At 40.3% G+C, this 22,978-nt stretch overlaps 1 protein-coding gene across 1 annotated transcript; it reads left to right on the top strand.

Annotated features, from left to right (window-relative positions):
- The first annotated feature begins 46 nt into the window (after positions 1-46).
- LOC137296720 (tRNA (guanine(6)-N2)-methyltransferase THUMP3-like) lies at positions 47-21,900 on the top strand. Its single transcript, XM_067828550.1, has 9 exons — positions 47-266; positions 2,830-2,907; positions 4,632-5,731; positions 6,593-6,662; positions 7,750-7,865; positions 9,739-9,826; positions 10,894-10,907; positions 12,344-12,467; positions 19,707-21,900. The coding sequence occupies exons 1-9, from the start codon at positions 78-80 to the stop codon at positions 19,992-19,994; spliced, it is 2,067 nt and encodes a 688-aa protein (XP_067684651.1). The 5' UTR covers positions 47-77; the 3' UTR covers positions 19,995-21,900.
- The last annotated feature ends 1,078 nt before the right edge of the window (positions 21,901-22,978 follow it).

The following is a 22,978-nucleotide window of genomic DNA, read 5'->3' as shown; positions in this document are numbered from 1 at the left end:
TAGTATTTCACATGGTCTCGGGGTCGTTTCTATTGAAATCAGTGGTAACGAAATTACCACAACTGGCTGACAACAAGATGGCAGCCCCCATAGGAAACGTGATTGAGGGAGCAAATGAAAACATTGACATGTGCGAAATAGAAGCGACAGTTGCAACTGGTTTCGAACAAATAGCTAAAGAGGAAGTGGAGGAAAAGTTCGGAATAACAGCAAGAGCTGCAAGAGGGAAAGTCATGGCCATAGTACCAGTGAATGATGTCAAGAAAGTGAGATTTTATGTTTGCCTTGGTCACATGCAAAACTTTACGAAAAATGTCATATAGCAGACGACGAGTGACACTCTGAAGTTTTGAAGGTCTTACAGGTCACATTGTTATCAGCCGACGTTGTCTGCCACACATCAGCATATGACCATTTACGTATGGAACTGGAAGGTCCAAATCTATTTGGCTATATTGTTCATCAAAGGCATGAGCACTGAATTTTGTTTTCTATAGGGCCGTCTCCTATTCTCGCGGGTTTCCTATTCTCGTGGTAAACACATTTTCAGCCGAGGTCGCCGATGTGTGATACTTAACGGTTGTTTACATCATTGACCAGTAACTAGTAAGTGACCCAAGTCAGTGAATTATCAAAATTTTGCAGTGTATCAGGAAATGGTTATCAGGAACACATACAAACTATCAATGGCAAGTTGTACTTCAATATGCTAATTGATGTCAATCAAATTAATTGCTGTAAATTGGTCTGGCAGAATGAATAAAGTAGGCTCCTTGGGTTAACTGTCATAAGAACTTCATTTCATTTAACTACATCACAAATTAACAAATTAGAGATAAGTTACCTGTGTGGAGGCACCCCCATGGCATGTAATGGGCACAGCCCATCAGTTCTTTCAGGAGAACTGTATGCTTAAAATTACAACTGTAGAACATAAATAAATGATATTAATTTCTTTTCTGTTGGGCAAATCCATTAGTAGATGCAGGTGACAGCATGTAGCTAATCTGTGCATTGGACAAGAATGTGTTGTTTTCAGCTGCAGTTCTTATTTGATGTAGTTTTGATGTGAGGACATGAGTTGCACATTGACAGGTGGCTATTACATAAATCTGAATCATTTCTTAATGTCTCTAAGCTTGTTTCACGATGGTTGGGTAGCCCAGAGATTTAATCAGTCGCTCGTCATACTGAAGGTCCAGGTTTGATTTTCCACATGGGTACAATGTGTGAAGCTCCTGTCTGGTGTCGTCACTGTGATTTTGATGGAATATTGCTAACAGTGGCGTAAAACCTACTCTAATCTTCCAAGCTTAAAAATTGCTGATGCAGCTTAAATGATTAGTTACTCACTCACCCTATTCTTTTGTACACTAGTATGGTATTAAACTGGTTAATTTAAAAAACAAATCTTGGAATCTAATCTGAGTTCCCTTGGAGAAAATCAATAGTAAGCCGAGTTGGAAATTTGTTAATGTCCTAATTTCTCATGATTCAGATTTATTAAAACATTGTATCAAATGCAACAGTACCTCTTCTGCTTTTTTTAGGTTATGCTATCATTGAGATACAAGTTGTCTTTACAGAGCTACAACAGTGGTTATAAATTGATGCATATGGACAGTTTTAATTGCAAGTTGGGAATTTTTGTTGACGTTCGCCACAGACATGGTGCCAATCATCAGTCTCTGAGCATGCCCAGATAAGCCGTGACACCATGATGTCTATCATTATGAGATCAACATGTTCATAGTATTTGACAGCACAAGTTCTTGGCACTGATCAATATTGGAGATCTCCAAATACTATACTTATCACAATATATTGTTTCTATGATAGACAATGAAAGTTTGGATCACAGGGAATGGATATCAGCCTGACAGTGAAAAAGATGCTGATTTATCTTTTCAAAGACAGTAGTCAATTCAAGAGAACATGTCTCCTGAAGGGAAAAGCTTGAAAAGATGGAAATTCAAGTTGATTGATGCTATAGTAAAATCTCTTGTTTCTGAGTCCTGCCATAATGAATTTGAAGGGAAATTAGAAGCTATCTTGAACATGATTAATGTCTTTCCCTGATGTTAGTTTTAAGGCCTTACCCATACTGGTCATTAAGTCTGGTTCTGAGTCTCGTTCACTTTATGCTGGTTAAGCCGTTCACTCATCACACTGAATACTCTGCACATGGGTGCAATGTCTGAAGCCCATATCTGGAGTTCCCCACCATGATATTGCTGGTATATTGGTAAAAGCAGCGTAAAAACACTCTCACTCACTCACTCTTTAATTTGTGTCATTTTATATTTTCAGTTGAAACATTTCAAGAAAATTAAAACATAGAGAATTGATTCAGCATTTATCACTTGTCCCAGGCAGAACTTAGTAGTCTCCTGCTAGCGGAGAAGCATGAATATAAAGTTGGTTTGAATTGATGTGATGGCATGGTGAGGCAGCTTGTATGTCACTAAAAACAATACCAGTAGAGAGGAAGAGGCTGAAGGTTTACATTATTGCATTGAACACGATGATAGAACATGTGTGAATATATCTGATGAGATGCTCAGCTTTCCACCAGACTATTGTCACCACTTAGTGTGAAGCATGAAAGTGTAACAATATGGCATGATGGCTTCTTAAACAACATTTTCCATAGTGGATCATAAAACGTCAAATTTCGTATCCGGTTGGATACAGAGGTTTCAGGACCATGTGTCTTATCTATGTTTTGTGTACTTATCCCTAGTTCAATTTATTTAGTTATTTATAGTTCTTATTTGAACTCAAGCGGACTTTAGAATCATAGAAAACTGACATCTGGTTTGTTCGCAGTGTTTGGAACTAGGGTGTGTGGACAACATCAGAGTGCTTATGTCTACCTGGAAGAATGTTGACTTTCCTGAGGACAAGGTGGGTGTGGCATGACATTCCTGCATGGTATTTATTAAACCTTGAACAGAAAATTGGTGGATCAGCCCCTGGCTGCATCAGGATTCACATGGTTAACTTCATATTATTCTGTCTGACATTAGACAAGGTCAGGTCTGCTTGGCATCAGTGCTCTTTGTCCAAGTGGGATGTCCATGTTAAATTGTAGCTTGTATCCCATAGAGCTAGCACTATGAAACTGTAATATTTGGCAAACAACAGGTAAAAACAGCCACACATGTGAATGCATGCTGCTTTGTCAGCAGTGATTAGGAAGGAACTATTCCTCAAGAGCCTTTGGCCCCATAGCTGCACTTTTATGGTCCATTTTTGGCAAGTCTAGACCATAATTTTCGCTCCATGTTCCATAAATTTCACTCTGTGGGCCATTGATAACTGGAATGGTCTATAAATTTGAGGCAACGTAAAACATTATTGCAGATGAAATTTGTTTTTTATTCTTTAAAATCTATTTCTTGAATTTCAAACTGTAACATCAATTCTGCAGCAAATACAGCTGTGCCAAATTACAAAGGAAACTACAGTTGTTCCGTGTCATTATGAATTTGCTTGAACAAAATAATCAATTGTTCCTATGATTTTGATCTTCCTCACCTTAAACACTTGTAATCTTATCATCTAACCTAGAAAATCTCTGGTGAATTTCCTGAAGTGATGATGCTGTTACTTTGTCTGGTGATAAAATCTGTTCCTAGTATGTATGAACTTGTGTTTGCAATCTGAGATTCTGTTTTCGTCATTATAGTCTAATTTTCTTCAGTAATGTTTATATTGATTTTGACAAAAAGGGTGAATGAGCTGTCAGCTGATTCCATCGTTAATTCCTTCAAGTATGATTAGATTACCAATGCTGACAATATGTTTAATAAATGCCATAATATGACGTGTTGAAAATCAAATTTGCTTTAGTTTGACATTTTTTGGTGTCATAATGGATTACCTTTGAAACCCTCAGCTGCGACTACTATATGTGAAAATGATATGTTAATATACCTAAGTGTTACTCTTAGCCCCTAGGTTACAAGTACATTCAACATGTTTTGAAAGCTGTAGCTAAAAATACCAATATTAGATTATTTCACATATTACTTCTGATCGTTATATCAAAAGGTTTTATTATCTGGTATTTTTAAACGAATAATAAATAGGAATGTGTGTGTCTCATTGTCATCTACAGCATAGGTGGATCATGAGGCAAATTACTCTTGTTGGTCTTTTTGCTTGCTTGCTTGCTTGTTTGTTTGGGTTTTTTCTTTAATGCTGCATGCAGCAGTATTTCAGCTGTGTGACAGCTTTCTGTAAACAATAGAATTTGGAGATGTGGTGAGGTAACCTACTGGTTTAATAGTTTAATGACTATCCATGCAGAGGACGCATGTTCAGTTCCCGACATGAGTACAATAAGTGAAGCTCTTTTCTGATGTCCACCGCCGTGATATTGCAGGAATATTGCTAAAATAACCATAAAACTGACTCACTCACCCAATAAAGTCTGGACCAGATGGTCCATTGATTAACGTCATGAGCTACAACTGAGATACGATGACATGTCATGTTCCACATGACTTGTACGATAACATTGAATTAAACATATTGAATTATTGTATTGCTGATAGGGGCAGGATGGTCCTAACTGATATCAATTCAGCTGGAAGTAGTCCATGTTACATGTTGTTATGTTGCAGCTGGAGTGTATGAGGAAGTTGCGCGAGTTGGTACGGGACGTGGACTGGGACCAGGGACTGAAGGTGTGGAAGCAGGTGTATACATTCCAGCATCCCATCCTGTCCACCCCTGTCAGCGATACTGTAGACATGGGGGAACCCTACCTCACCTCCAGAGAAAACCTGCCAAAGAAACAGCCCAAGAAGAAGGGTGGGAAGTTTGGAAAGAAGGACAAGTTTGGAAAGAAAGGAAAAGACTGGAGAAAGAAGGACGAAAGGCAGAATGGGGAGTCTGGTGATGCTGGAAAACCTCCCGACCTTCAGTTTATCAGCAATGAAGGTCAGTATGTTGACGGTCAAGGCGGCCATACTCAAGGAGTAATAGATGGCCAGTTTGATGATGCCGATTCAGACACTGAAAAGTCTGGGATCAATGAGTTGAGTACTCAGTCACAAATAGTTGTGAAAACGGTACAAGAAGCAGATCTGAGTTCAGGAGTTTCCGAAATGAACCTGGGAAACAAGAATACTAAGTCTAGCGAAAATAGTATGGAGAAGGAAAGTAATGATGTGTGTGATGACATGAAAGCCTGTGATCCTTCTGTGGAATCAGGTGACAAGAAAACACAGGATGTGGATGATAAAACTGTACAGTCTTGTGAGGCTACCTCATCCTCTTCTGATCAGAACCTGTCACCCAGCACGAAGGAACAAGTAGATGGTCAAAAACCATCTTCCCCTCAATCAAGTGCCCAAAAGCCATCTTCCCCACCATCTAGTCCTCAGAAAACACCTCCCGAAACCTCAAGCCCCAAGAAACCCAGAGAAAAGTTGGTGCCCCACAATCCACTCATGCCATCATTCCGTGTGACATGTAACCGGGCTGGTGAGGGTCACACCTTTGACTCCATGTGCGCTGCTGCCAACTTCGGTGGCGCTGTGCAGAACTACTTCGGATGGAACGTTGACATGAAGAACTTTGATGTGGAGGTGATTCTGAATATTGAGTGGACGGACATGTCAGTGTGTATAGGCCTCACCAAGGGGAGTCTCCATCACAGGAACATCACAGTATTTGGCGCCACCACTCTCAGACCCACCATCGCCTGTAACATGCTCAGGTAGAGGTGTTTGTAACACTTGTCTTTACACATACACACATCACAGGAATCGATCATACAGCGGAAGCGGTAGTTTAATGGTTAAAGTGTTTGCTCATCACTTGGAAGACCCAGATGTAAATCCCCACTTAGGTATAATATGTGAAGCCCATTTCTGGTGTTCCCCATTGTAATATTGCTGGAATATTGCTAAAAGCAGTATAAAACCAAACTCATTAGTGAAAGGAAAAATTGTCTGATTGACTATGTTTCATAATCCTGCTAATGTTCAGCCCAGACCATCATATTAACTAACCTCATGTCAAATGTAGAAAGCCATCTGTCAGTAAAACTTGCCACCAAATGTACCAGATAAGTATTCCCTTATTCCATGGTTTCATTCCTCAAACTTGTGTCAGCAACACAATTTTTTAGGTCATGTTTTCTTCCAAACAGGGCATAAACATGTCCCAACAATTTTGTCCGGTGAAAAGACTCTCGAAACCTCTCCGAACCTCTCCGAACCTATCCAAACTTCTCTGAACCTATCCAAACCTCTCCAAATTGGTCCTCTGTAACCCGTTCTTGTAAGAGGTGACTAATGGGATCAGGTAGTAAGACAGACTGCCTTCATATGACTGGAATGTTGCTGAGAGCTGTGTTAAACAGCAAAACACTCCACTCCACTCCGTCAAAAAGACATGAAGATGTACACTTAATCACAAAGTACAGTTTTCAGTTTCAAATGTATATATTTCATGTTCATGAGATACCCGTAAAGAGTCTTTAGGTGTCAGTTCCATTTCAGTAATGGAAACTATCACTTGGGCCTGAATATTTAAAATGTGTCAACCAATGACCTAACTGTATCCTGTATTACAGACTGTGTAAGATCCAGCCTGGAGATGTGGTGTGTGACCCAATGTGTGGCAGCGGCAGTATCCCCATACAGGTAAGTAGAAATACATTCACTTTATAGTTGTGTCCATAGAGATACAAATTTCTTATCCATTGTGATTGAAATGTTGATTCTCTCAATAGCATTGTCTATGACATCACAGATGCCATGCATTGAATATGACATTGGAATTTCAGTATATCATCCCAACATTTTGGCCTTAGGCCTGAAATATTGATATTTGAGATGGTCACAATCATGGACACAGTCCAGTTTGTACAAATTGTTTTCAATATGGCTGCTACAGCAGCCATGTTTGAAATAATGTTCATGATGTTGCCCAGTCATTATTGTATCTGGTTCCCATGTTCATTGTGTGTCATCTGTTGTCCCTCGCTTTAGAATTTATTGAACCAATGAAACTGAAAACTACAGCCATGTCACTCACTTTGTTGAACAGGTTGAAATCCTATTTTCATTATGGTTGTCATCGCAGCCAAAGGAACTCTTTCACAGCCATATAAGGCCAGATTAATTTTGTTTCTTGTTGTACAGATCTGATGGTCTGCGCAGAAACTGAATTCCTCTGGGTTTTTTTTTTTTTCTTGCAAGAAAATGTTTTTGATTGTTTTTTTTTTGCCTCATTTACATGTCACCAGTTGCCAAAAGTAAAATACTCTTAGTATTTAGAAGAACTAGTGACTTTAGTTTTATTTTTGTTTTACATCCTTCATTTAGGTTTTCTGAGGACACAAATCCATAAAACAAGACATACAATTGGTCTGGCTTTGCAATATAACTGAATTTGATGCTTGTGATGTAATTAGTGGACCTAGCCTAAATATTCTTTGTTTTGTGCTATTTAAATTTTCGTCTTTGTGGTACAACATGACTAAAAACTGAAACTTGTTATGGTGATTACTTAACAATTTCGTTTCCAAAAATTTGGTGTGTCTGTAGAGTAGTGGGGTTCAACACCTGTTCAGATTTTGTTTTTTCAAATGTTGACTCCCACTGAACTATCAAAACATATGTTCCATTTTTTTGTGAAATTATCAACCTCTGTACTCAGACCATGATCTCAAATAGATTTTAAATGACACATTGTGCTGATTGTGGCGTTGTCCTGTTTATATCACAGGCTGCTCGAGGATGGCCTGAAGCGTTCCATCTGAGTGGGGAGAGATTCCCATTGGCTGTCGACCGCACTGTGCAGAATGTGGCAGCTCTCAACAAGGAACTGAGCTCTGACAATCAGTAAGAAAGCACTTGCACATTGTCCATTGTGTTTTAGCAGGAAATATACAGTGTACTGGGGTACTTGTCCTCATTAATCCTCAAGTTCAAGTTAGAGGTCACATGCACACAAAACACAACTTTGCAGTTTCTGATTCCTTTGGGTATGGATTTACAGTAACAAATCCTCAAAGATGCAAATTCAACTTATAAAGTTGAAAAATAACACAATTATAAATAAAATGTAAAATCAGAGTTCAAAAGATTCACTATGTTTCCCTGTGCTGCACTGTGCTCATAGCCTGTGAGGTTTGCACAGCTTGAACCGAGGAAGGCGACTCGGTAAAAAATACACAGCATGTGATGCATGTGAGGATCATCACTGAGGTAGAACAAGAGATGTTTCTTGTGATTACAAGCATCTTGGGTCTGCAGTAATAAAAATGCAGTCATGCTTGTTTATCCGAACCTCAAATGTCTGGAAAACTCGCCTTCCGAACGAAAAGATTCCTTAAAACGAATCCACAATGTTGTAAAATTATTCACCTATCTGGAAATCTGGTTTCTGTAACCGTTCGGTCATTTTCACATACAAAACACTAAATTATGTGCATTTTTTGTCTTGTATATCTGGATGGCTGACCACCTGTATGTTTACACACGCGTTTACCGAGGGCCTCGCGTGCAGTAACATGAAAGAAGTCGGCAGTCTTTGAAGCGTGAGAAGATTAACTACCTCTAAGTAGCAAGGTTACACAGAGTTAATTTGAGGCGTGTCAATTTGTTGGTCACTATAATTAATTAATCTGGATGATCAAGCAAGCCTGGACAGCTGTGAGCTAAAAAACAGTTGCTAACTGTCATGTGAATATTATCCAATCATATGAGGACCCACAAAAAGACATGGCCTTGTCGGAACTTCGCGATGCACTACGATCCTATGCACAAGTTGCAACTGTGGCTGTTACTGTCGATGATCTTGTGCCGGTAGTGCAAAAAGCTATGACTGATTTCTTCAAGCGAGCATAACTGCATGAACAAGGTATGAGACATTTTATGTATGCTCTGATATTTGTTAACATGTAATCAATAAAGATTATGTCTGATGCCTACTGTGTTTGGTTTTTTTTTTAACATATGGCCCCTGGTTCAGATATCCGAAAATTCGCTTATCCGGACAATTTCATACCTGCTGATGTGCAAGCAAAGTTTTCAAGAAAGTGTAGCATGAGAAATATTAATTGCATTGTTAACAATTCCTCAGCTTGAAAAGAGAAATGTTTTAATTCATGTCTATGGAAACAGAAAGAAAACTTGTTGATTGTGACATGCAGCTTCTGTCACAGACAAAACTCTGGTCTGCCCCACAATGAAGGACATTTGATACATGAGGTCTCACCTTCAGCAGGAGAGTTGGTTCAATAATGCCTCTGTTCACACTGCAGAAAATGGGTACCTGGTGGGATAAAGTCATGTGACTGTAACCCTCTAGCACCTAGCAGGCAGCATCCAGTGAGCAGCTGGTCAGATGGACACTAGATGCTATATAAACTATTAATATCATTAGTTATCATTATTAGTCCCTCTTATCACTTTATCACTTGTTGGTATCTTGTCTGTTAGTAGTGTTATGTGCCACTGGGTAGTCCGGTGGTTAAAGCGTTTTGCTCATGATGCCAAAGACCCAGGTTCAATTCTCCACATGGGTACAGTGAGTGAAACTGATGTCTATTGTCACCCACCATTGCACTCAGGGATGGAACAAGATTTTCAACTTCAGGTTTATGCAAACTTCAAGACTTTTAATGTGGTTAATATTCAAGTGATGTTAAAAATACAAAATTCATATTCGTATGTGAAAATGTGTTTTTTATTTTCTGTTTGTGGTTTTTAGACAGCAAATTGCAGTTGATGCTGGATACTGGGATGTGACTTACCTCCCCTTCAAAGAGGGCAGCGTGGATGTTTTCATAACTGACTTGGTAGGAAGTTCATTCTTCAGTGAGATAGCTATAGCCATGAATAGAGATAGAAACAGACTGTGACTTTAAGTACTAGCCCAATTCCAGTGTCAAGTAAAAAGTTCGTAGGGCTACTAAACTTACAGAGTCCACGTCTTTTGACTAAGTACTAGCAAATATTGGATTAATTGCTGGAATACCTGTAGTTGTCTGTTCTACTATAAAGGTTTTAGTACAGTCCTTTGTTTTTTCTAAGACTGTTATTTATTAGGGTCATGAGAATATGCACATTTTGTTATAAAACATGAAGTACATTTGCATTTAGTGAAACAAGTAGGATATGGGGAGGATCATAAAAAAATAGCTAGCACTAGGGGAGGGTAGTTAGTTCAAGTGTTTTTCAGATTTTTGCACACTGTCAGTTGGGATTTTGTTGTATGGATGAGCAACTGCCAAGGGAGACTACTCACAGCTTCCACCCGGCTCACTGTGTGTGACTGTACTCTGACTTTATAAATCCCAACACACTATATCCACTGGTCATGGCATAGTTATTCAACACTTTCTTACCTGTGAAAGAGATGCATAACAAAACATGGATTTAGGCCTAATTTGATTTTGAAAATCAATACATGCCACAAGACATTATTAACCCCCTGCACTAGAGATGAGTTTCATCATGGCCATATTGGCAGCAGGTTTTGTCCTGTAGAGGCCTTATCATCACACTGAGACCCTCGTTAATATAACCAATACCAAATGAATGATGACAAGTGATTCAGTGGCATCATACACACGAAATTACCGACCTGCTTAATCATTGCCGAGATAATTAGACAGGCTGCTGTCCTGGCTGAGCAGTTACCAGATAAGAAATCTCAAATTTCCACGGGATGATTGAATACAACCCAAACCAAATTGTTATTGATTAAGGAATTACCCTTCCGGAGTTCATTTTAGAATTTAAATCGAAAGGGTAATTTTTCTTTCCATTGATTTTAGTGAGGAGTTTTTTTGGCTTGGGGCGCTCTTCAAGTCGCACAGTAATCACATTGATTTGAGCTTCTATCTTGTTTTCTCTTTTGCAGCCCTTCGGCAAAAGGTGAGTTGAAAATTTTTGTTCTTTTCAAGACGCTTTTATCAGCCTTGGTAAACTGCCAAGATGGATGTTCATGAATCGAAGAAAGAAAAATATCAGCATAGTTTTTTTAAATGTGAGATGGCATCAAATGGCAATTTTCTAGATTGCCATAGCTTTAATAAAAGCTAGAAAATAATTACTTTATCTTACTGGATTGCTCCTTTTTCGCTTCACAGTGCTTTCAGTCAGATTGTTGTGTGTAGTTGAAAATGTCAGGATTGGTGGTATAGATTACTGCATATTGTTTACTTTTGTGAGAAAGACCACTAAGAAACACCACTGGTGTTTTTAGATCAGTGCATGTAATTACTGCTTACAGTGCTGATGAAATTGAATGGTTTGGTGATTATGAGTGTAGCTCAGTTCGATGTATACTCTTCAAAACAAGTAGAGGAACCTGAACTTTGAAGTCTGGTAGAAAGAAAACCCATTGAGGAACGTTACAATGACATTCATCTTGTGCAATGCAGCATCATTTCTCGTTATCACCACACACAAACACAACGCATGGGAAGGACATGCAGAACGTGGGAGCTTCCTACATGTGCAGGGGTGTCATTATTAATCTTCACATTTTTCAGGCAGGTTGATAAGTAGATAAGCTGGTTGATATTGTAGACCATTTTTCCAATAATTTTCTTGCATCTGTGCATGGTCAGGGTTTTCAGGGTCAAATCACAAATTACTGACTGAAAATTGTATACCTGAAATTTTCATGTCATACTCCACTCACCTAACAAGGGGGATGAGCTTTGCTTTGAAATCCATGTGGGGATGCATTCTCAAAACATCCATTATTATTGGATCAACATTGATTCAATCCCACATATCCCCCAATTTCGACAATCGTACATTGAAAGTACAGTTCCCCTACTTTTCTAGATGAGTATATAACGGAGAGCGTGGGTCGTAAGCTTCTGACGTTGTCTTCTTTGATTCTTCCAGAGTGGTATGATAATAATAGTTTCACCAAGACCAGCCTCAGATATAGCATGTCATTTCTTTTGAGATATCAATCAAGACCTACAAACAACGTGAAATCAGTGTATGATGTTTTTAAGATGCTCAAACTTTTCAGTCCTGTCAAGTATGATTCAGGCCTGTCACTTCACATTGTTTGATTGCTGATGTAGGTTTTGTTCAGTTTAAAGTTGGAAAGGAGTTTCGAATATCAGATTCAATCATTTGGCTCAGAGATCCCCTTTCATGATTAGTGCAAGGTTTTTGATAGTTCTGTGATGTCATTGAGCATCTTGTCAAGTGTTATGTTGCTAACATGCATTAAATTGTTCACAAGAATATCCATTGCTCTTTCTCACTTTTCCTCTCCTTCCCAGTCTCTCTGTCTCTGTATCAGGAAATGTTTCATTGGACTACATACAGTGTGACTGTTTCAGGATGGGTTCAAGATTCAACAACACAAAGCTGTACCCAGAAGCCCTGACTGAGATGGCCCGGGTGTGTCGTCCCGGGAATGGTAGAGCATGTCTCCTCACCCAGGACAAGAAGTGCATGATCAGGGTAACACATGTTATTTAATGCAATAGATGCAACGTTTCGGTGTAGATGCTAACACTATTATCAGGAAACTGATCATGCTTGACAGCAGTGTTAGCATCTACACAATAAACACTGCATCTTTGGCAACTGAGAAGTTGTCCATCCAGGCAGATGTTCTTGTCCATCATGCCAGCATCTAAATGCCACTTAAATCAGACATGGGACTGAAGTCAATGCTAAAAACATTAGAAAACAGGGTAGACAACTCTGGCCTGCCGAGTTATTTTGTCTGATCACCGTGAAATCCCCAGGGTATTTATTGTGTAAACTTTGGGCTTTCCTTACATATCAATCAAAATGCTAAGACATAACCCGAAAACTGACAAATCAGTATTGAAGATTAAGCCTGGCACTGGATAATACCACTTAAATAATATCAAATATTAAATGGTGGTATATTTACACCATTTCTGACTCTCACTTACTCATACAAATACAAATGTGGTTGCAAGTATAATATAGAAATAAAAATTTAAACAATTGACCTGTACCTTTAAGACATTGCATGTTTTACTCATAATTATCTTTTTATTTTTTAACTTATGCTGTCTCACGTATTGTACTCTCTCTCTCTTTAATTCGACAAATGAGTGGAAACGAAAAAATCTGTAAACTTTTTTAGCTTCGAGTACAAGCTCCCACCCTCTATGTTGTCCTCCTTCCTACGCATCTCGCCATTTCTCACGTGAGGCATGCATCACGCTCCACTGCCTAGTCAGATGACCATCTCTTAGTGGTTATTCTCCTTCTTGTTGTGCAGACACTAATTCGTTAACTAATTTTCCAGACAAGAAGATGAGAAAGAAAGAAACATCTTCCTCTAAGAAGAGGAGAGTTTGTGATAAGTGTAGGACTATCTTTTTTGTTGCTGATCCCTATACAGTATGTGTGGATTGTCAGGGATTTTGTTCCTAGGATAATCATTGTTCCTGCTGTAAGCCATTGACTGAGGACGTTGTCACTGAATGGAAGAAAGTTGAATGCAACAGCGTGATTTTCTGGATGCTTCTTCAAACTCCTATTTACAAGAAAATCTTTGCCTTTTATTGGGGAGTGAAGATGTAGATGTTCTAGACTAAGAACTAGTCTCTAAAATGAACATATTTTACTGATAAAAGTTCATGGTTAAGAAATAATAACATAATGAAACAGAGCCGAGACTTTCTTCATTTTCTGAATCTAAGGGAATCTAGTCTTGCCACATTTTCTAAACTTGCATGGGCTTTCTTCAGTTTCTTGGATATATTTGCTTCAGGGTCTGCACGACAGACTACCAGAAGCCTAAAAGTAATATATTTCGTATTTGAAGGGATTTTCATCTATGGAGGATCGACAAATGTTTGCCATTCGTTCAGATTCGAGCCATCACCATTCCTCAAATTCACATCATTAGGACTCATGTCATGCGAATGCTTATGTGACAAACCTCCAACAATCTTCTACAGTTTTGAGCACCTCAGATCCTGACAGCCTAGGAATATGGATTTGGGTACTCATGGCCATCAAGAATCTTTAGCGCGTTTGTGTTGGGTTCACTGCATGAAGATTCTCAACCAGCGTGAGGCATGTACATGGACTGACATGTCTGCCAAGATTCTCAACCAGCGTGGGTTATGTACATGGACTGACGTGTCTTGCCAAGAATCTCAACCAGCGTGAGGCATGTACATGGACTGACGTGTCTTGCTAAGATTCTCAACCAGCGTGAGGCATGTACATGGACTGACGTGTCTGCCAAGATTCTCAACCAGCATGGGTTATGTACATGGACTGACGTGTCTTGCCAAGATTCTCAACGAGCGTGAGGCATGTACATGGACTGACATGTCTTGCCAAGATTCTCAACCAGCGTGAGGCATGTACATGGACTGACGTGTCTGCCAAGATTCTCAACCAGCGTGAGGCATGTACATGGACTGATGTGTCTTGCCAAGATTCTCAACCAGCATGGGTTATGTACATGGACTGACGTGTCTTGCCAAGATTCTCAACCAGCGTGAGGCATGTACATGGACTGATGTGTCTTGCCAAGATTCTCAACCAGCGTGAGGCATGTACATGGACTGACGTGTCTTGCCAAGATTCTCAACTAGCGTGAGGCATGTACATGGGCTGACGTGTCTGCCAAGATTCTCAACCAGCGTGAGGCATGTACATGGTCTGATGTGTCTGCCAAGATTCTCAACCAGCGTGAGGCATGTACATGGACTGACGTGTCTTTCCAAGATTCTCAACCAGCGTGAGGCATGTACATGGACTGATGTGTCTTGCCAAGATTCTCAACCAGCATGGGGCATGTACATGGACTGACGTGTCTGCCAAGATTCTCAACCAGCATGGGGCATGTACATGGACTGACGTGTCTTGCCAAGATTCTCAACCAGCATGGGTTATGTACATGGACTGACGTGTCTTGCCAAGATTCTCAACGAGCATGAGGCATGTACATGGACTGACGTGTCTTGCCAAGATTCTCAACCAGCGTGAGGCATGTACATGGACTGACGTGTCTGCCAAGATTCTCAACCAGCGTGAGGCATGTACATGGACTGACGTGTCTTGCCAAGATTCTTAACCAGCGTGAGGCATGTACATGGAATGACGTGTCTTGCCAAGATTCTCAACCAGCGTGAGGCATGTACATGGACTGACGTGTCTGCCAAGATTCTCAACCAGCGTGAGGCATGTACATGGTCTGACATGTCTTGCCAAGATTCTCAACCAGCGTGAGGCATGTACATGGACTGACGTGTCTTGCCAAGATTCTCAACCAGCGTGAGGCATGTACATGGACTGACGTGTCTTTCCAAGATTCTCAACCAGCGTGAGGCATGTACATGGACTGACGTGTCTTGCCAAGATTCTCAACCAGCGTGAGGCATGTACATGGACTGACGTGTCTGCCAAGATTCTCAACCAGCGTGAGGCATGTACATGGACTGACGTGTCTGCCAAGATTCTCAACCAGCGTGAGGCATGTACATGGACTGACGTGTCTTGCCAAGATTCTCAACCAGCATGAGGCATGTTCATGGACTGACGTGTCTGCCAAGATTCTAAACCAGCGTGAGGCATGTACATGGACTGACGTGTCTGCCAAGATTCTCAACCAGCGTGAGGCATGTACATGGACTGACGTGTCTTGCCAAGATTCTCAACCAGCGTGAGGCATGTACATGGACTGACGTGTCTTGCCAAGATTCTCAACCAGCGTGAGGCATGTACATGGACTGACGTGTCTGCCAAGATTCTCAACCAGCGTGAGGCATGTACATGGACTGACGTGTCTTGCCAAGATTCTCAACCAGCATGAGGCATGTTCATGGACTGACGTGTCTGCCAAGATTCTCAACCAGCGTGAGGCATGTACATGGACTGACATGTCTGCCAAGATTCTCAACCAGCATGGGTTATGTACATGGACTGACGTGTCTTGCCAAGATTCTCAACCAGCATGGGTTATGTACATGGACTGACGTGTCTTGCCAAGATTCTCAACCAGCGTGGGGCATGTACATGGACTAACGTGTCTTGCCAAGATTCTCAACCAGCATGAGGCATGTACATGGACTGACGTGTCTTGCCAAGATTCTCAACCAGCATGGGGCATGTACATGGACTGACGTGTCTTGCCAAGATTCTCAACCAGCATGAGGCATGTACATGGACTGACGTGTCTTGCCAAGATTTTCAACCAGCATGAGGCATGTTCATGGACTGACGTGTCTGCCAAGATTCTCAACCAGCATGGGTTTTGTACATGGACTGACGTGTCTTGCCAAGATTCTCAACCAGCATGGGGCATGTACATGGACTGACGTGTCTGCCAAGATTCTCAACCAGCGTGAGGCATGTACATAATTGCTTATCTCTTCTTCCTGGCGAAGGAAGTGGAACACCTGAAATCCCTTGAAGTTCCTTTCTAAAAGAAGCGGACGTAAAATTCACTCACCCATGTATTACCTCTCTTGCCCTCCACATGGTTGCCTGATGCGTGCGGCTGGAGGCACCTGGGGTCCCGTATACGGTGATAAGTTTTTCATTCTTTTGGTTTTTCTAACTAAATTTGTGTTGTATGCAGTTTTTGACTTGTATGTGTTTATTATCATTACATAAACTTGTGATTATTGTGCCTTTTTCTAACACGCATTTCATCAACTGAGACTTAGTCTCAGTTGATAAAATCGTGTTTTCAGTGCAGGTTAAGGCTGTTGGCGGTTGACCTGCATGTTCTCTGGACGGCGTGTAAATCTTTATGTTCTGCATATACTCATTTTTAAGTTTTCATAAATATGTCTGAGGCAGAATTCTTATTATATTTATGGTCTGTTCACAGACGTGCTAGAGATAAGCAACGTCGGCTCACATTATCCATGCCTAATCTGGTGAATTAATCGGGTAACTGTTTAATTATTGATGCTGAGATTCATTCCAGCGAGATGCCAGCCGTATCTCCGAGGTTGTGTCCAGGGTCGACGAGTCCCCTCCCAAAACTCAGAAGAAACCATCTGTTGAGGCAGGGCCGTCACAGGCCAAGAAAACGAAGTCATCGAATTCGAAGTCTTCATCTGTAAGATCATCGCAGAATCATCCCTTGTTGATAAAGAAATCATTCAGATAGGAGATAGTGCCCTTGGAAGAACGTCAATTTGTTTACGAGTCTCCGCTGATGATACGGAGTGAAGACATCAGTCGCATGTTGACTGCAATCTCGGGCATCGTAGACAACTCTTGAACACAGTCGTCAATGCATGCACCACATGTATTCCATGCAGGCGCTTTCATACAACAGTTCACAAGACAGATGATGAACTTATTTAGCGACGATTGGAAGAGGAAAGACGATTGCACTCAGCAAGAGCATTCATCTAGACCTGCACTCACATCTGACGATGAAGAGGAGGTGCATGCACGCACGCAAGCTCTACCTTTTCTGACAAGTTATCTATGGCATTCAAGTCAGCATCCAAGTTTCAACAACAAGATCATCAGGACACGCCGCAACGATCTTTCAAGACAGATGACATTCGGAAGGCTACAGCTGCAAGAATGTCAGAAATTCATGCTCAAGACTTTAGTCGAACAAAGTTTGAAAGAAGTCACCAAGAAATAGCTCATTTGAGTCTAAGATGGGATTTCAACTACCAGGCTAACCGGACAGACAGTTTCGTATACTGGCCTTGTCTTCAATCATAGGACCTCACGATACACAAGATTTATCATTATGTCCAGTCAGAGCATTGAAAATATACATTGCATGTACCAAGTCTGGAAGACAATGGTTCAGCGCCTGTTTATCCCTATATCTACTGAGACACTCACGGAAGTATCCTGCAACTTTATCTCAGTGTGAATTAGAACTGTTATACTTAGAGCATATAAAGCAGCAGGATTGGATCCACCATGAGCCTCCAACCCACTCGAAGTCAGAGCCTTGGTCTCTACACTAGCGCTACATGGGAATTGCTCTCTATGAACTATAATGGAGGGCTGCTTTTGGAAGTCAAACAGGGTGTTTACCAACCATTATCTACGAGACATAGCCACAGAGGACGTCTCTGGCATTCATCAGTTTGGGCCACTTGTCGTTGCTCAGCAACTGACAGTTTCCCGACGATGCTGACTTAACTCACCCAATTTATCACGTGACTTGTGGAAGCCAGACGCTCTGCGGAGTATTTTGGTGGAAAGTCAATGCACACGTCTTAAACAGACTAACATGAGTGATTTTGACCCTGTACTCATAATGAAGATACTTGTACACGAAGAGGGGTCGCAACTAGTCTTGATTGCTATATCTTGACATTTAGTTGCATCAGAAACTAGCAGGACACTAGTTACTTTTGATGTCATCACGTGCCAGTCAACATAGTCTTCTATGGAAGACAAGTTCGACTGGATGTGATTCCCCCCAAAATCTACAATGACTAGGAGAAGAACAGGACCGAATTATCGCTGTTACAAGTTCCCGTTTGGTGGGAAATTATTGGACGTAATTTGGAACAGATAACAGAATCTGAACCCTCTCTGTTTCCGTCGGATTCTGTAAGCAATTAAGCATGAGTCAGGATAAGTAAAAATATGTAATTTTCTGAATAAAATTGATATTTTATACTTATCCTGACTCGTGGCGAAAGCCCTCACAGCTGCCCCTCACAGACACGCTGAATTCTTGTATTCTTGTGTCGGGCAATTAAAGGAGAGAGTGAAGTATCATGACGGTCAGCTGACCATGTGGAGGGCAAGGGAGGTAATACATGGATGAGTGTGAATTTTACATCCACTTCTTTTAGAAGAGAACTTCAAGGGATTTCAGGTGTTCCACTACCTTCACCAGGAAGAGGAGATAAGCAATTAAGCATGAGTCAGGATAAGTATAAAATATCAATTTTATTCAGAAAATTACATTTTGGGGTTATGTTCTAGACATTATCTTCATAATAATCATAATGGTTAGTGAACAAAAAGAAGTTGTAACTAACACCAGTTGAGAGACTGCAGTTTATAGGAGCAATATTCAACACAGAGCAGTGCAAATTGTTTGTGCGCCAGGACAGATGGTTGAAGATATAATGATGGGTTCCCCAAGCATTATCTCAAGGGAGTTCTCTTTGCCAATAGCAGGAGCTACAGGGCCTTCTCACATCAGCTCATTCACTCACTTTTAGTGGTCAACTACAACTCTACCCAATTCAACATTTTCTATGACCATACCTACATGCTGAAGATACCAATGTATTGGTTCAACTTCCACCATCACTCCACCATTGCCTGCAATTGTGGCTGAAACAACAGAATGTTTGCAGAGGAGTCTCTTTGCAGTCATTAGTATGACGCATTACTTATTCGTAGATGCCTCCCTATATCTGCGCTATCATCAGGTGGCAGGGCAGTGGTCATTCGTAGCACAGACCCAGCACATCAATGAGCAATTCAAAGCAGCAATTCTGGCAACAGAACATTGGTCAAATCATCTACAGTCAGGTGGACTGCGAGATGTCCAGGAAGGAGTACAACATGGAGACTGGAGACCAAGATAAGTTCACATGGTTTTTCATTCATAGATAGGATATGTATATGAACAGACAATTCTTGATTAAACTTTTCGATTTTGAAAGAAAATATAGTGTGACTTGCTCAATATATAATACTATGCTATAAGTACTAATCTCTGCATTCTAATGAGACCATGTTTTCCAGGTAATCCAGTCTCTTAGTCACTACTGGCAACGGCGCATGATTCTAAGCATCAACCTGGGTGGCCTGGCAGCAGGGGTGTACCTTCTTAACAGAACACTCAACCCAGTGGTCAAGGGGGAGACAACTCCTTCCACAACCCAAGAGGTGACAGCGGAGTGCAGGGACTTCCGTTCAGCCATGCCCACTCACCCCCGCTCAGGTCAAGGATTCACAGTCGTACGACACACATTCAGCTCTCTGAAGGAGGCAAACAGTCCTAAAGATGCTGAAACCACAGATGCTAATTAGATTGGCAGTGAAGACAAACAGCATGCACACTTATGGAAATGTTGAAGTAAAACACCAGGCAATAACACTGTATGAATCTGTGTGGAAGAAAGTTTTCTGTATTTTACCCTCAGTGCTACTCATAGTATGATCTGTGTCTTCTGTCCATGTCTGAAGTATGAGTGAGTGAGTGAGTGAGTGAGTATTTGTTGCTTTGAGCTGCATCATCAATTTTGCATCTATTTGCAACTAGTCTAAAGGAATAGCAAGCAATAAATTTGGTGTATCATATTACCCATGAAGGAAGAACGGTAGAGTGTAATGATCTGCAATACATTTGTATTTTAATGATTTGCAGTAGTGATTGATCCTTTAATGTCATGTGTCACACATGCAAACATGACATGACATAATCCAGTGTTCATGACATCACAGACTGACATCATTCCCTGACCTGAACAACAGGGTTTCACATTTCTAAGGTTTTTCTTCATTTTCCATCTGTAAACTTCAGTGTTCTGCGTACTCTGTATAGAATAGCAAGCGTTTGCTCATGATACTTTTGATGTGGGTTTGTATCCCCACATGGGTACAGCATGTGTCACTCACTCACTCACTGTATAACATAGTCTAAACACTGAATGACAGATTGTGTCCATTGTGAATGAATGACAGCTGTGTAATTATAACTCTGATAGGTTGTTGGTGTTTCTGTAATTCTGATGTGTAATACAAGTTATTTTCCTGGTGGTTCATCATGAAATCAGCCTGCTGTTATCAGGGGAGTTGAAGCATGATTTGATTTAACCTGAAAAAGAAAGAATCCAGAACATTGTCAGGGAAATACAACACTGACAAATGTTATGGAGAACAACTTCATTTATTTCACTAGTGTGATGTTTTGATACAGATTCATGAACATATGACACCATAACAAAATAAAAGAAGTTCGTACAAGAAACTGTATCAGAAGGTCAAACTCAAGAAATTAGTGAAGTTGTTATCCCTAAAATTGGTCAGTAGTGCACTTCCCAACTTCTTTTATGCCACTCAAAGTAGTTTGTCAGGGAAGATATGAAAGTTTTTTCATGTCTAATTTGTATTTGACCATACATGTTCTGTTGCAAGTATTTTTAGTTTCAAGACGCCAGGTTTGGAATAGTCACATATATTGAAATCATTTCAGTTAGTTGATTTTGCCTGCTTTGTTTTCTTGAGCATGTTACTTTGTGGACAGAATGTTTAAAATTAAAAAAAAGAGCGTAAATTAAAGGTTATTTCTGCTACTTGTTCCTTTGAATCTTTATTCTTACTTAGTTATTCATATTATTATTTTACAAAGTCTGTCAAAGTATATCAGGTATACCTATATTTCCACAATACTCTGTCATTTTCGAAAATTGCTTTGGGACTTTAGAATATCCTTATTGATAGGCATTCTACATAATATTCTGTTGTTTCCAACCATGATCCTTTTAGAACACAATGTACCGTGCTTACTGTAATGAAATCCTGTCAAATCCAATGCTTCATGTCACTAATATATACTTGCCATCACAAGTTTTGACTCACTTCAAAGCCAGAGTGCAGACTTCAAAAAAAATCTGTGGGCTTTCAATTTCTCTCCCATTGGCAACTCCTCAGCAGTGTAGATGTTATCTGCCCAAGAGAGGAGCCTGGTGATGTCAAAGGTTAACCTTTGAACTCAGTGCTTTACTACACCTACTATATGTAGTCTGTCTCTAAGACCCAAGAAAATATGTTAAAGAGGATTCCAGCTCACTCTACAGTGATTCGGCAAGCTGGATAGTTGCAGGGAAAAATGTAGCCTTGTGTACATGGACTCTCAAAAATAATAGTCAGTGTATTTGGCCTCAGAGAAGTTTGGCCTTGTATATATGGACACTGAATAAACGCCTGTGTATGTGACCTCAGAAGAGTTTAGCCTTGTGTATATGGCCTCTGAAGAAATTAGAGTTTTAAAATTGTAAGTGAGAAACCTAAACTATCCCCATGCCTCAGCCACCTGTGAATTGCACGATAACGATAAGACATTGGGAGAGTTACAGTCCAAAATGTTAATGCAAACGCATACATGTCTTCAAACATTTGAATTCCCTTGTACCAATCGAATAATGCCCATAGGTCGATGAAGTCCTGAAAACGATGGAAAAAGGAACTTCTGATCTTACACGGTGAACTGCATTTCTGTAACTTTAATTGCTTCCATAGCTGTGGCGTGCAATTATTTTTCAAAAATAATGACACATTCCAAATTCATCTTCCTGTCTTTTGCGATGTGAAATCTCCGAACAGAAAAAAGGTTGTTGTTTGGTTGTGGACAAAAACTTTTATGGCGTCTTGCTCTGTTTAATTGCTTTCATTGCTGTAAACTATAATGTCAATCAGTGACACTGATTTCTGCAAATCGATGATTTTTGTTTTCTTAGACGATGTGTTAACGTTACAAAGTGTGATGGCTAGTAAACAAACAACGCACGTGTTGCATCGTTTTGCAGAAATTTACGTTAATCTGAAAACAAATTTTATGTTTTGATCCTTATTTACACTTTCCTAAAATGTATAGTCACGCGTGTTAGAAAAAGTAAATCACACGCAAATGAGGCACATGATACTGAAACTGTGTCAGGAATCGGTAAAGATTAGATTACACTATTTATTATGCAGAACTCACATCAAGAGGTATTTCGTGATTTCAATCTCTTGAGTCAAGAGAACTGAGATTCTCAACTTGTGAGGCCATTTGTCGTGCGTTTCTCGTCCAAGACGTCAAAAGTTGGTTTGTTGGTTGTTTAACGGTGTTCTCGGCAATATTCCAGCTATATGACTTATATATAATCGAGTCTGGAACAAACAATCCAGTGATCTACAGCATGAGAATCAATCTATCCAAGAAGGATTCGATGACGCGTCGACCAAGTGAGAGAGCCTGCCCACCGGATCCTGTTAATCGCCCTGTACTACAGTAAGGGATGGATTACTGA

Source organism: Haliotis asinina, chromosome 9, assembly GCF_037392515.1.
Source record: "Haliotis asinina isolate JCU_RB_2024 chromosome 9, JCU_Hal_asi_v2, whole genome shotgun sequence".
NCBI lineage: Eukaryota > Metazoa > Mollusca > Gastropoda > Lepetellida > Haliotidae > Haliotis > Haliotis asinina.
Note: the sequence above shows the minus strand (reverse complement) of the source record. Positions and strands in the feature narration are given on the sequence as shown.

Bases quoted from the DNA above. Each gene is read 5' to 3' on its own strand.
- LOC137296720 (XM_067828550.1), top strand. From the start codon at position 78: ATGGCAGCCCCCATAGGAAACGTGATTGAGGGAGCAAATGAAAACATT. The intron at 6,663-7,749 runs GTAAGTAGAAAT...TTTATATCACAG, and splicing joins GCGGCAGTATCCCCATACAG to GCTGCTCGAGGATGGCCTGA. The intron at 12,468-19,706 runs GTAACACATGTT...CATGTTTTCCAG, and splicing joins ACAAGAAGTGCATGATCAGG to GTAATCCAGTCTCTTAGTCA.